This window comes from Fukomys damarensis, unplaced genomic scaffold, assembly GCF_012274545.1.
Source record: "Fukomys damarensis isolate Sample0158 unplaced genomic scaffold, DMR_v1.0_HiC HiC_scaffold_33, whole genome shotgun sequence".
Classification (NCBI taxonomy): Eukaryota; Metazoa; Chordata; class Mammalia; order Rodentia; family Bathyergidae; genus Fukomys; species Fukomys damarensis.
Window position 1 is genome coordinate 4,952,357 of NW_022900945.1, and position 13,572 is coordinate 4,965,928.

Genomic DNA, 13,572 nt, shown 5'->3' on the forward strand with positions numbered 1-13,572 from the left:
AAAAAAAAAAAAAAAAAAAGTGTTAAAACATTTAAATAGTTGATTCTCCTGGGATTTGCTTTGACATCGGGTATGATGTGAAATTACCAATTCATGGGCTGGCCCAGGACAGTTTAGAATCCCAGGAATCTCTGGTCCATGGAGTAACTCCCCTCTACCAATCGACTTCAAATTTACATTTTTGCTGAAGTTTTTATTGTGATCACATTCAAGCTATAAACTGATGTGGAGAGAATCCAGCACTCTCTTCCAGAATTTAGTTTTCCTCTCCAAACAGTACCTGGGTTTGCATCCTCTGAAAACTTTTTGGATTTCTTTCAAAACTTTCCCAGTTCTCTTCATGTGAGTCCAATTAGTATGGCACAATTAAAAATATATCTGTAAAGCTTTCTTTGAAAATTAATGATGAAAAGAAAACATAATAAATCATGGTGTACTATGTGTGTGGTTTACAAATGTCAAATCCTATGTGTGTGACCTCAGTATACCGAGTTTACAGACCTTTTCTTAGCAAAAATTCCTTTACTTAATAGAAATCTGATAGCAACTAGGAGACATTTTTTTTAAAGCAAGAGGAAAACGTGCAGGGGGCAAAGTGGGTATTATTAAAATTCTGCCCTTCTTTTAATGCTCAAATCCAGTTTTAATCTGCCCTACTTCTGATGCTAACTCCATAGTTTTCTATCTCTAAGTATCTATCCTAACGGTAAATTCTGAGTAGTAAAATGTTATGTTTGCAAAAAGTTGGGCTCGTGATAATTAACTTATAAGAAAATCCAGCGCCACCAAAGTATAGCTGTAACATCCTTCGCTGTATCTGTGTATCTGTGTGCAGTCTACCACAATGCAGGTCACACAGTGCTAGTCCACACTAAGGAAGTTTTAGTTTAAAACACAAAACTGAAGTTGGGCATGGTAGTGCATGCCTGTAATTCCACCACTTGGGAGGCTGAGGCAGGAGGATCACCATGAGCTGGAGGCCAGACTGGACTACACAGTGAGTTCAAGGCCAGCTACATAGACAGACCTTGCCAAAAAAAACAAACACCACCAAAAAACAAACAAGTGAAAAACAAAAACCTCAAAACTGTACCCAAAGACTTTTTATACCTCACCCATCCGAAATCAGCCCTCCAGTTTATTACTGACAGATGAGTCCACCAAACTTTGGTCACCCTGACTCAGCTAAATGGCCCCCGACGGGAGAAAGACCGAGTGGCACTTTGCCCTGGACCCTTTCTAATGCGGCTGGAGAAAGAAATAGTGAGACCCAAGTCATGAATCCTATTTTTGGCTGTCACAGTCAAGCTGACTATTTGTGGTGGAAAGCAATTACTGCATTTTAAAACTTTGCTTCTTCCAAAACGGATCCTTCTTATTTATTTATTTTTGCTGATTGAAAACCCAGTCTCTGACTCCTCAGACCGAAATGGAAAGAAGCCGGGACAGGCTGAGCCCCCCGCTCCCCTCCCAAACCACCTCCCAGGCACAGGCAGGGCTCTGTCCAGTGGCCTCTGCAGCCGCCCACTGGGCAGCAGCCTTCATTCTGCTAGGGTTTTGTCATAAAGAAAAAGTCCCGGCAACGCTAATATCGTCACAGAGATCCCCGTGGGGAACTCGGAGAAGCTGGGAGTGGATCCTAAGCTCTCTGATGCCAATGACACATTTTCTCCCCTTGGCTAAATTAGTTCTCTGATTGCAACAACTTTGGTTTTTTCGCACGACTGAAATACCTGAAGATGATCCGATATTTTTCCTAGCATGCTCAAAAGGGGAAAATGCCTACACCGTTTGAGAAAGTAAACTGACAATCCTGATACTCAGACTTGGACAGTCACTGTTCACCCAATAAATCTTTACAACCCTGCCTCCTGCTGCGGTTCCAAGTCTGTTCCCAGGGGTTTCTTTACAGAGTGCGTGCGGAGTAAACAAAAAGCGAAGTTGAAAGCTCACCGGTGGCCTGGCACAGAGGTATTTTCATTCATTAGCTGTGGTCCAAACTGTGACTCCACGTATCATAAAACGGAGTCTGCAGTCAGAAGAAATGTGTTCTGCCTTTCAATTTCTTAAGTGATTTTACTACAGAAGAAAAGATGTAAATGCAGGAAGTTGAAATGATCTGCAACCTTTGAACAGGATCTGATGAACTACTGGACAGGTCTGGTACGGGAGGCCTGCGTCATCGCTAACCGAGAGGCTCTGGGAATCGATCGACTGAGCTTTTGTATTTAAGAAGCGGCTGGATTCAGACCAATGAGCCAGCTTGCTCAGGTGAAAGCTAGAAATAACCAGTCCTCAGCACTAGGGTAGCCCTGTCACCCAGCTGCCCAGCACGCGCTGGAGCTGAACTGGCACACAATTTAGTTGAAAACAGGAGGTCCAGAGGCTCCTTCCACATCAGTGGAAGCAAGCGGTCAAAGGGGAGCACGTCCCGTTCCTGAGAAGTGGTTGCCTTAAGTGGAGGTGAGTGAAGGCCGCGCTGAGCCGAGTTCCTTCCCAGTGCCAAGTCCACTGCAGGCCACTGCCCCCTCCCTGTACTTCAGTGCAAGACTTTGGCCTCCATTTCTCCACTCCGGTATCAAAGGGTGAAACGCGACACTGCGCCGTTCCGTGACGTGGAAGCAGCGAGGCTTAGAACAAAGTCAAGGTTGTTGAGAAATGCACAGCACACCTCGGTACCCTGAAGGGAAGTCAGCAGTAACGGAAGTGAGTGTTGTATTCGCGCTGATGTTACCCGAGACGGGGCAACAGTCGGGTATTTAGGATGCAGGAGAAACAAATCTACTAGAACCGGACAAACTTTGCAGTCATCCTTGCAAGGTGACTCTCCCTAAAAACGTGAGTGAACAAGCTGTAACCCGTACCTCTTCAGGAAGGATTGCCTCGACTCCAGTGATCTCCCCAGTGCCTCCCAGGCAGCCAGCCACTGCCACCCCCATGCTCAAAGCTGAGTCAACCCCCATTCATTAGCCCCTTCTCCCCCAGATCCTGTAATTAAACAGTTGGGTGGGGAGAGAGAGAGAGACAGAGACAGAGAGAGAGAGAGAGAGAGAGAGAGAGAGAGAGAGAGAGACAGAGACAGAGACAGAGACAAGACTCGGTTGTCTCCTAGAGAAGTTAAAACAAAAGTAAACCAACACACTGCCGGGCCGTAGCCTCTGTGGGCCAGCACACGCTGCTTGTTTGCTTTACTGCAAGCAGTGAAGGCTCCCCTGGCAGCTGCCTGGCGTGGTACAGCACTGGGGCGCTGCGCTGCCTGGAGGAGGACAGGTGCATCCCCAGGGTCGCAGCCGCGCAGTCTGCTGTGGGAGGGCTGGGACAGGCAGAGACGCACAGCCCCGCTGGAAGCGGCCGGCAGTGGTTCGCACCGGCGCTTCTGCTATAGAAAGGGCTGGGGCGGCTGCTTGCAGGACTCAGCCTGGCAACACAGCAAGGGTCAGCCGAGGTGGGAAGGGGAGAGCAAGGAGAGAAGGTGCTGGGAAGGCAAGAGCCCTGGGCACAGGAATCACGCCTTCCACAGACGTGTGCACTTGAGAGTTGGAAATGAAAGACACCGTGGAATGGGGGAAGAGCAGCACCGCCCGGCCTTGGTCCTGGCCCCTCTAACCAGTGGCACAGTTACATCGACTGTTGTCCTGGTTTCCACCGCACCTCGTCCTGCTCTGCAGTAGAGAGCACTCTGCAGAAGGAATCACCGGGGGAGTTTGCAATTGGGCAGTTTCCTCTCGAGACCCGGAGACCCACAGCCAGCCACGGGCCCCCGGGAGCGGCCGGAAGAACAGAGGTCCGGGTGGGAATGCGGCAGCCCCATCTCTGCTCCTGCAAGCGGCCCCAAAAGGCCTTTGAAGTCTCAATCATCAGGTAATAACAGCCTTCCCCGAAATGAGAGGGAGAATGTCTGCTTTCAACGCAGATGATATTTGAAGATGAACCCTCCTTGGGCTACGCCGGGAAGGAATGTGGAGGGTAATTCATGTTTACAAGCATTAATGAGCAGAACCCTGCAATTTGTACAAAGTAATGAGTCTAGAATGGTCAAGGACTTCAGAAATATTTTGGAAACTATTTCTTTATTTATACAGTAGCGTGTGGCTAACAAAAAGGGCTGCAACACAGCAACACACACTGACTTAAAACATGGAAGTTGCTACCAGATCTTTTCTTCTACAGAAAAAGTCAATTTAACTCTCGAACTTAGTTAAAAATCTACTGTCACTATCTCTGTACCCATAAAAACACGAATGTTTGATGTATGTTTATTTCATTTTATTCATGTTCTGCTGTGTTCCATAAAAAATTCCGGGGCGACCAGAACTATTAGCCTTTACGAACACATTCCCACCAGCTTAAACCACAGGGCACATGGCTTATGTCACCGGTGGCACAAGTGGGTCTAATCACACTTATCAGTCTTCTTATCAATGAAATTAATAAAAAGCTACCCGATGGGAGCCACGCATGCCCCACCAGTGGTTCAAGCCGCCTGGCAGAGGGACATATGACCCCATTGTGAATTTTAAAAAATCATAATCGGGGCTGATCTAGAAGAACAGAATTCATGAGGCCCACTAAAAGTTACTTGTGCTCTCTCTGCATTTTTGAGGAAAGAGTAACGTGAGCTCCCAGAGCTTTCACCCGAACTAAGCTGCTCTCCGACAACCATTTCACTTGGAGAGTACAGAGGGTTCTACCATCTGACTGTGAACAGCATTACACCAAGTTAACAAAACCAGCTTCAGCCCACACTGGTTCTAGACCTTGCCTATCCGAGTAGCTATCTTGCCTTAACGAGAAGCACCGGACATTTAGGTCTTTGGATAATTCCAGAGTTTGCTGGGAATGTTTGGATGGGCAGCGCAGTGGAGACAGTGGAGAAGGTGGTGGAAAGGTGGAATACGGCTGATAGAACTGAGGGTGAAAGGCTTTTGTGTTATTTATCTGGCCACAACTTTTATCCAAACGTCCCTCAAAGTGCTCATTTACCATGGAAGAATCTTAAGCTAAATTTAGAGACAGGCTTTTAAATGTGTTCCACCGAGTTCCCCTACACATTCCTCTTTCCTTTCTCAAGCTCAAAAGCTTTAATCCCAGTTAAAAGGGCACACGTAGAATAGAAGGCACGGTTTAAGCAGCCAGATCCCATTTTCTGGTTGAGTAGTGAGGTCTCAGACAACTAAAGACAGCTTGAGCTGACCCCAGGACCGCCCATCCAAGACCAGGCCTACAAAGATCCCTTCAGGCCCTCCGGAGCAGGCATCTGAGTATCGGAATGTCTCCTGATAAGGACGACTTCAGAAATCTCAAGCTAAAGACAGTGCAAATACTTGTGCTAAATGGGCTTAGTATTAGGAATTAACTGGCTCCCTCTGTTATGGCCTTGCCTGGAACTGCCCCAAAGTTAATAATGGTCAGAGCGTAACGTACTCTGCCGCCGACTTTAGGGTGAAATCCTCCCACGTTCCAACCACACCCCAGTTAAATCTTACTAGGTTACTATACAGAGTACCAATTCACAACTCAGTCTCAGTTACCAGACAGCTGCAATCGTCTGCAGGTCCAGATCCAGAGAATTACTGCTTCTCTGCCACTCTGCATGAGGCCAGTGGGGCGGCAAGAGAAATACCAGCAACCTTTAGTCAGGCGTTAATTCTACTAAGGTCTTTTCTGGGCAAGCTGAAAAAAATGTAATACAGCAGAGCATTCCTTCCACTCAACCACTACCCCCCAAACATGCAGGCGGACACGCTCACCCCACCCCATGAGCCAGAACAGAATGCGGAGGGCTTCTCACTGTGCACCCTGAAGTCAAACACTTATTCAAAAATAGTTCCCTGCGACCTAAACGTAGGCATAAGTGACAGGAGCCTTGGCAGCGAAGTTTCAGAAATTGTAGTGAACACCTGTGTCATTCATCCCAACTCAAGAAGATACTGAAAGTGTGTGTTTAAGTCAGAGGTGAGGATTTTCTGGGGTTGTGTGCGGCTGAGGTGGGAGAATTGGAGGGGTGGAAGAATCAATCACCCTGTTTGTCAGAATCTCCACGGCAAGGACAGCAGAGCCCACTGGCTTCCATTACGGACCCAGTTTAGGTCCTGCGGACTAAAGTGCACTGGAAGCAAGAGGGACGAAATGCAGAGAAGCTGAGCCTGTAGGTTGCACCCGAGAGTCTGGGGTAAACATGGAACCATTCCAGACTCTGCTGGCTCCAGTTTTGTTTCTCTTTTGGGAAAATAATACAATGCACTTCGCAGAGGTTTCGCACTTCATATTGGCCAACCATGAGACCTGCTGCAGGGAGCAGCAGCCCAGAGGCCTGAATGCAGACTGAAAAGCCAACCCTCACCACAGGTGTCCAGAAGGGAAGAAGAAATGCTAAATGAGGAAATGAGAGAGAAGTGAGTCCAGTTCCCACCTCGGACAACGATCCCTGAAAATGTCTGCAATGACTGTTTCTCCATCGCTCTAGATAAACTCAAAACTGAAGAAACTGAACACACGTGAGGAGAGCACAAAAGACCTCACAGGAAAACCAAACGGCCCATCTGTCCATGCCACTGCTCCTACCCAGCAGAGCCGGCACCTCAGAAACTGCCACCTTCCAGCCAGAAGGCGAGGGGACGCAGCTGGGGCCGCTAGGAAAGGGGTCACAGTGCCCCTGTTGAGCTCAGACACCGCCCTGGGGGGCCCAGCGGTGGGGAAACGCAGTCCCGTGGGGTTCCTGCTGCTGTGGGGACAGCAACTGTGCTGCTGGAACAAGCAAACTGTGGGTGCACTTGCGTACTGGAATTTGAGGGTCAGGAAACCTCCAGACTAAACGTTCTAGGAGAAACAGGTGCTTTGTTGGGAAGTAAAAAATTCTAACATTTATGACTTATCATTTATGATCAGGGCCCTGTTATTTATAAATGATGGATCCTCTATTTTTGTCAGGATTATTGATGCTGAATATATGCACTGCAAGGCACTTTCCTATGTACCTCGCACCTAATCCTCCTTGCAAACAAGCGTGTCCAATCACCTGCAGTGCATTTGGAAGATCGGTGGTGGTGTCACCCAGCCCATAGAGGCAGAGCCGGTGCTTGGGCCTGGCAGGACTTCATGCCAGTTCTCCTGCCGGCACCCACTGCCTCTCAGTGACTGATTTATTACTTAGCTCACTAGCTCTCACTAGTTGGTAGGAAGTTAGAAGGCCTCCCTCCCTCCCTCTTCCTCTCTTTTCCTCCTTCTTCCTGCTTGCCTGCATTCTGCAGTACTAGGGATTGAACCCACTGAGTTATATCCCCAGCCCTTTTTAAGTTTTTAGACAATGTCTCACTAAGTCGCTAAGTTTCTCAGGCTGGGCCCTAATTCGGGACCATCCTGCCTCAGCCTCCCAGTGTCAGGACTACAGGTGTGCACCATTTCGCCCCACCTAGCAGCTCTTCCAGTGACCTGAGAGGCGATGTTTCGAGCAGGGGGGTGGAGGGCGAAGGCTGCATCCTCAAGGAGAGGCCCTTCCTAGCCCTGGACAGGAGAGGATCTGGGAGGTGCTTGTCCAGCAGGGCCCAGGCCCATCAGGATCTGTGGATTCCCTTCTGCCTCCTCCTGGGGTGTTGGTGGTGAGTCCATCTCCAGGCGGCAGTCTTCACGCTGTCAGCTCTGGAAGATCCTTGTCAAGAACCCAGAGCTGCAGCACAAGCCCTGTCACAGACCTTGGGGCAGCGCGTGGGACAGGGAGACGAGGATGAGGCAGGCTGCCCTCCTGGCAACATAAGGAAACATCTTCTGATACCCAAGGGAGCCAACAATGGCTCCGGGACTCGGGAAATGGTGAGTTCCTGTCTAAGGGAACAGGCCGGAAGTCCCTGGGCAGAAGTTCCTGGACGTTTCTCTCCATCACTCCAAGATGACCCAGCCTCCTCCCTACACAAATGGTGTCTTGGAACTGGAGAACCCACGAAGGCCCAGCCAATAGCTGCGCAAGGCTGTTACTGATTCGTTTCCCCTCATTTTCTGGCCGGTTTCAGAGGGGATGGAGACAAACAACCAAAGGAACAAACTGCAGCCTTCTGAGGGGTCGAACATTGGGTGTCCACCAAGTAAGCTGCAGCTACAGGCGAGCAAGGCCTGGCAGCGGCCACCTGGACTTTCAGAGGCACTGAAGCAATGATAGCCTGTCCCTCCCACCACAGGAAGACCGGCCTCAGATTGGGGACTGCCTAAGGATTCGGAGCAGTGCTTCATGTTAATGCCATTTTAATATTTACAGTCTTAGGAACTGTTCCTTAAAAAAAAAACTGAAATAAGAAAATTAAATGGGTTCACTATGCAAGTGTGAAATATGTTAGCATTTTATCAGTTCTAGGTTGCAGCCCAGGGGCTAAATCCTTCAATGTATAAAGTGCCTAGAACACACCAGGCTCTGAGGCCTTCTCTGTGTTCCCGTTTGTCATACGTGACCTCTTGCTAGTGCTAGTGTCACTCGGTGTGTTTTTATTGCAGTATTCTACATAGCTCTGAGTGCTACAAAATTATGACTTCCTATGGGCAGGTGCCGTGTCCCCTCTTTCTTCTTCTGGCAGTTAGCATGGAACCTGAAACCTGCAGGTCCTTCAAACTCACTTGAGATATTTATGAAATATTTATAAGGTCTTTATGAGCTGGGATAGCAGTGATCCCTGTAATCCCAACAATTGGGGAGGCTGAGGCAGGAGGATCCCTAGTTGAAGCCTAGCCAACTTAGCGAGACACTGTCTCAAAATAAAATATACAAGCAGACCCAGTAAGGACCCAGTAAGGACCCAAGGACCCCGGAGGGGGTCTCTCCACCTGCCTGCCCGGGATCACGCAGCAGGTGCGCGACCTCCCGTGCTGCATGCCACCAGACCCAGTAAGGACCCAAGGACCCTGGAGGGGGTCTCTCCACCTGCCTGCCCGGGATCACGTGGTGGGTACGTGACCTCCTGCACTGCGCGCCACCAGACCCAGTAAGGAAGGTAGCCATGCAGGCGCCCTTGAAACACCCCCACGACCTGCTCCATGCATCCCTCCCCCATTCTCAAACCTCCTGATTGGGCCTGTCCTTGGACCAACTCTGCAGAGACATAGGTTCTCATGAAGGGTAGTTTTCTGAGCTCCCAACTTTGAACATCTTTAAAGAAAGGGCAGGGGAAACCTGTAATAGAACTGAGGGGAGGTCAACCCTGAGGGTTGGGAAACTCAAGTTAGGCCTTGTGGACTGTGTTCAGTCTCAGTTGTGGGGAACTGTCATTGGCTAGCCGAGACCAGGGGATTCGGTTCTGCATATGTCTGTGCATGTGGTATAATATGAGATCAGAGACATAGTCTGAGAGAGGCCCTTCAAATTCTTTTTTCTTTCTTTTCCTCATTCCACCCTAAAATTTCTTTCTTTTTTCTGTCCTCTCTCTCCGACTCAGTCTCTTGCTCCACCATACTATCCCTCATCTCCCTTTTTATTCCTGCTCCTGCCCTAACTCAGACTTCTTTTATTATTTTTTCTTTTTTTGGGGGGGTTTCTCTTTATGTTCTTTTCTCCAGTCATTTTACCTCACTCATGGCTTTGTAGCTTCAAGGGAAGGCAAGCGCCTGTTATTGTTAAGGGGATATATTCTTGTCCTTATTCCTGCACTCTCTCTATCCCCCCTGAAGTTAATAGCTTTGTAAAGAGAGTAAGGTAATTCTACATCCTCTGGATTCACTTTAAACCTGCTCCAGTTCTTTCACTTATCTACACCTCTCATCCTAACTCAATCTAACCCCCTCATCCTAAATGGTAAAGATGCTATATTGAAAAGCATATTCACTGCAAACATATTTTGGGCTGCTTCTTGATATTAATTTAATTCACAAGGGTTAAAGGTGATACATTAATGACTACCACAAGTGGTCAGTTTGCAAGCTGTGCCTGATCCTATTGGGCTGCTGAATGTATCAATTGGGATAAAGGGTTGTGATTGATTTAAAGAGTTGTTTTCTGTGATATTATGAAAATAAGGATGTCTATGAGTCATTAGAAAATCAAAAGCTAAAACGTAACGATATCAGGAAGACTTAAGTAATACCCAGAAATTAAAGGACAACCCAACAACAAAAATAAAAATGAGAAAACACTTAAGCAAGACACAAAGACAGATTTCCAGTTCACCAATGGCAAACAGTAGGACAAATGAGGATGAAAAGTCTGATAGTGAACCAACAGGACACCCTGGAGATAACAAAACAGATCAATCAGGCTCTAGAAAAATTCAAATCAGAAATAATTTCCCAGTTAACCAGAGAGATGATGAGCAAAATGGAAGTCATGATTCTAGACTCTAGAGCAGAAACTGACAAAAAAATAGATGAGCTCAAGACCATGATAGAAGCCATGAAGACTCAGCATAAGAAAGAAATGGAAACAATGAATGCCCAACAGAGGAAAGAAATGGAATCCATAAAACAGATTCAAACAGATATCCAGGAGATTAAAAACTCTATTGAAAGTGTACGAAACAGAATAAAAGATTGCGAAGATAGAATTTCAGATATAGAAGATAGGATAGCAGTCAGTGACCGTGAAAAAAGAGGTCTATTAAAAACAGTAAGGGATCATGAGAAATCAATCCAACAACTCCTAGACGATACAAAGAAAAATAACATAAGACTGATAGGAATTCATGAAAAAACAGGAGAAAACACAAATGATATAAAAAAGCTCTTCACAGAATTAATGACAGAAAACTTCCCAAACAGAAGGGAAGAATTAGACATACAGATAAGTGAGGCATATAGAACCCCAACTAGCCACGAAAAAAAAAAATCTACATCTATACATATAATAATCAAGATCCCAGAAATCCAACAAAAAAAAAAAATACTACAAGCAGTAAGAGAAAAGAAACAAATCACATGCAAAGGAAAGCCCATTAGAATCACAGCAGACTTTTCAACACAAACCCTTAGGTCAAGGAGAGCCTGGAGTGAGGTATTCCAAGTCCTAAAAGAAAAGAATCTCCAACCTAGACTTTTGTATCCTGCAAAACTCTCTTTCAAAATAGATGGGGAAATAAAATACTTCCACGACAAAGAGCACCTGAGAAATTTCATGAACACCAAACCAGCACTGCAAGGAATTCTAAACAATATCCTAGAAAAGGACAACGAAATTCACAATAACATGAGGCCCAACAGACCAAATCAAATAGGCAAGGCAAGAAACTAAAAGGAGATGGGAGAAAAAGTAAAAAGAGTCAACAAATGGACAAAAACATGACAAGAATAAGTCAAAATATATCAGTTGTAACCATCAATGTTAATGGCCTCAATTCACCAATCAAGAGAAACAGATTGGCAGAATGGATTAAGAAGCAAAATCCAACAATATGTTGTATACAAGAAACACACCTAGTGCAAAAGGAAGTCCATAGACTGAAAGTGAAAGGATGGAAAACAATTCTCCATGCGTCAGGAGTCCAGAAAAAAGCAGGGGTAGCAATCTTACTCTCAGATAAAGTAAATTTCAAACCAAAACTCATTAAGAGAGACAAAGAAGGACACTACATCCTTGTAAAGGGAACAATTCAAGAGGAAGAGCTGACAATCATAAACATATATGCACCAAATATAAATGCCCCCAACTATATAAAACAAATATTAAGTAACATGAAAAACCAAATAAGCACTAATACAATTGTAGTGGGGGATTTAAATACCCCACTATCACAAATTGACAGATCTACTAGGCAGAAAATCAACAATGAAATAATAGAACTGAACCAAGCTTTGGAACACATGGATTTAATAGATGTTTATAGAGCATTCCACCCCCAAAAATCAGAATATACATTCTTTTTGGCTTCACATGGATCATTCTCCAAGATAGACCACATATTGGCTCACAGAACAGGTCTAAATAAATGCAAAAGAATTGAAGTCATCCCCTGTTTATTATCAGATCATAGTGCAATCAAACTAGACATCAATAGCACAAGAAACTATAGAAACTTCACAAGCACATGGAAACTGAACAACACTCTCCTAAACAATCAATGGATTACAGAGGAAATTAAAGAAGAAATTAGACAGTTTTTACAAATAAATAAGAATGCCAATACAACATACAGGAATCTATGGGACACAATGAAAGCAGTTCTATGGGGAAAATTCATAACATTGAATGCCCACACTAGAAAAACAGAGCAGGCGCAAATAAACAACCTAATGATGAATCTTAGACTCCTAGAAAAACAAGAGCAAGAAAAACCCAAAGCTCAAACAAGGGAGGAAATTATAAAGATCTGAGCAGAAGTCAATGCAATTGAAACTAAGAAAATGATACAAAAAATAAATGAAACAAAGAGCTGGTTTTTTGAAAGAATAAATAAAATCGACAAACCCTTAGCTAATCTTATCAAAAAAAGGAAAGAAAAGGCTCAGATCCATGCAATCAGGAATGAAAAAGGTGAAGTCACAACAGATCCAAAAGAAATCCAGAGGAACATGAATACCTACTTTGAGAACCTGTACTCCAATAAAATGGAAACACAAAAGAAATGGACAGATTTTTAGATACTTATGAGTTACCAAAGTTGAACAAAGAAGATAAAAACATTTTAAACACCCCAATTACAGTCAGTGAAATTGAAAATGTAATTAAAAATTTACCAACAAAGAAAAGCCCAGGCCCTGATGGATTCACTGCTGAATTTTACAAGGCATTTAGAGAAGAACTACTGCCATTACTCTTCAAACCTTTCAGTGAAATCGAAAGGGAAGCTATACTTCCAAATTCATTCCTGGAACCAAGTATCACTTTGATTCCCAAACCAGGGAAAGATACAACTAAAAAGGAGAACTACAGACCAATCTCCTTAATGAATATAGATGCAAAAATCCTTAATAAGAAACTAGGAAACAGAATACAGAGGATTATTAAGAAGATCATCCATCCTGACCAAGTTGGATTTATTCCAGAGATGCAAGGGTGGTTCAACATGAAAATCAATAAATGTAATACATTATATTAACAAAGTCAAGGACAAAAACCATATGATCCTCTCAATAGATGCAAAAAAAGCATTTGATAAAATTCAACACCCATTCATGATAAAAACCCTGCAAAAAATTGGAATAGATGGTCTATACCTCAATTTAATAAAGGCTATCTATGAAAAACCATCAGCCAACATCATACTGAATGGCAAAAAACTGAAAACCTTCATGTTAAAATCAGGAACAAGACAAGGATGCCCATTATCACCACTTCTCTTCAATATAGTTCTGGAAACATTACCCACAGCAATTAGACAAGAGAAAGAAATTAAAGCAATAAAGATAGGAAAGGCAGAAGTTAAACTGTCATTATTTGCTGATGGTATGATACTCTACATTGAAGACCCAAAACACTCCACCAAAAGACTTCTAGACTTAATTGACAGACTCATACACAAATAACAGACTCATGGAGAGAGAAATAAGGGAAAAAATTCTTTTTATAATAGCATCCAAAAAAATGAAGTATCTAGGAATCAATCTAACAAAAGAAGCAAAAGATCTATACACTGAAAACTACAGCACTCTGAAAAAAGAAATTGA

The 13,572-nt window shown here is 44.7% G+C and overlaps 1 protein-coding gene across 3 annotated transcripts in view; it reads right to left on the reverse strand.

Annotated features, from left to right (window-relative positions):
* Positions 1-13,572, reverse strand: part of Wls (Wnt ligand secretion mediator) — a 93,351-nt gene that overhangs the window by 50,523 nt on the left and 29,256 nt on the right. The window contains exon 1 of one of the 3 annotated variants that reach the window (XM_010605110.2): positions 1,954-2,115. The exons of the other annotated variants lie outside the window; for them this stretch is intronic. Within the exon in view, the coding sequence (XP_010603412.1) occupies positions 1,954-1,981 (28 nt within the window). The 5' untranslated portion in view covers positions 1,982-2,115. Of the gene's footprint in view, positions 1-1,953; positions 2,116-13,572 lie in introns of those variants that run through there. 3 annotated transcript variants of the gene reach the window in all.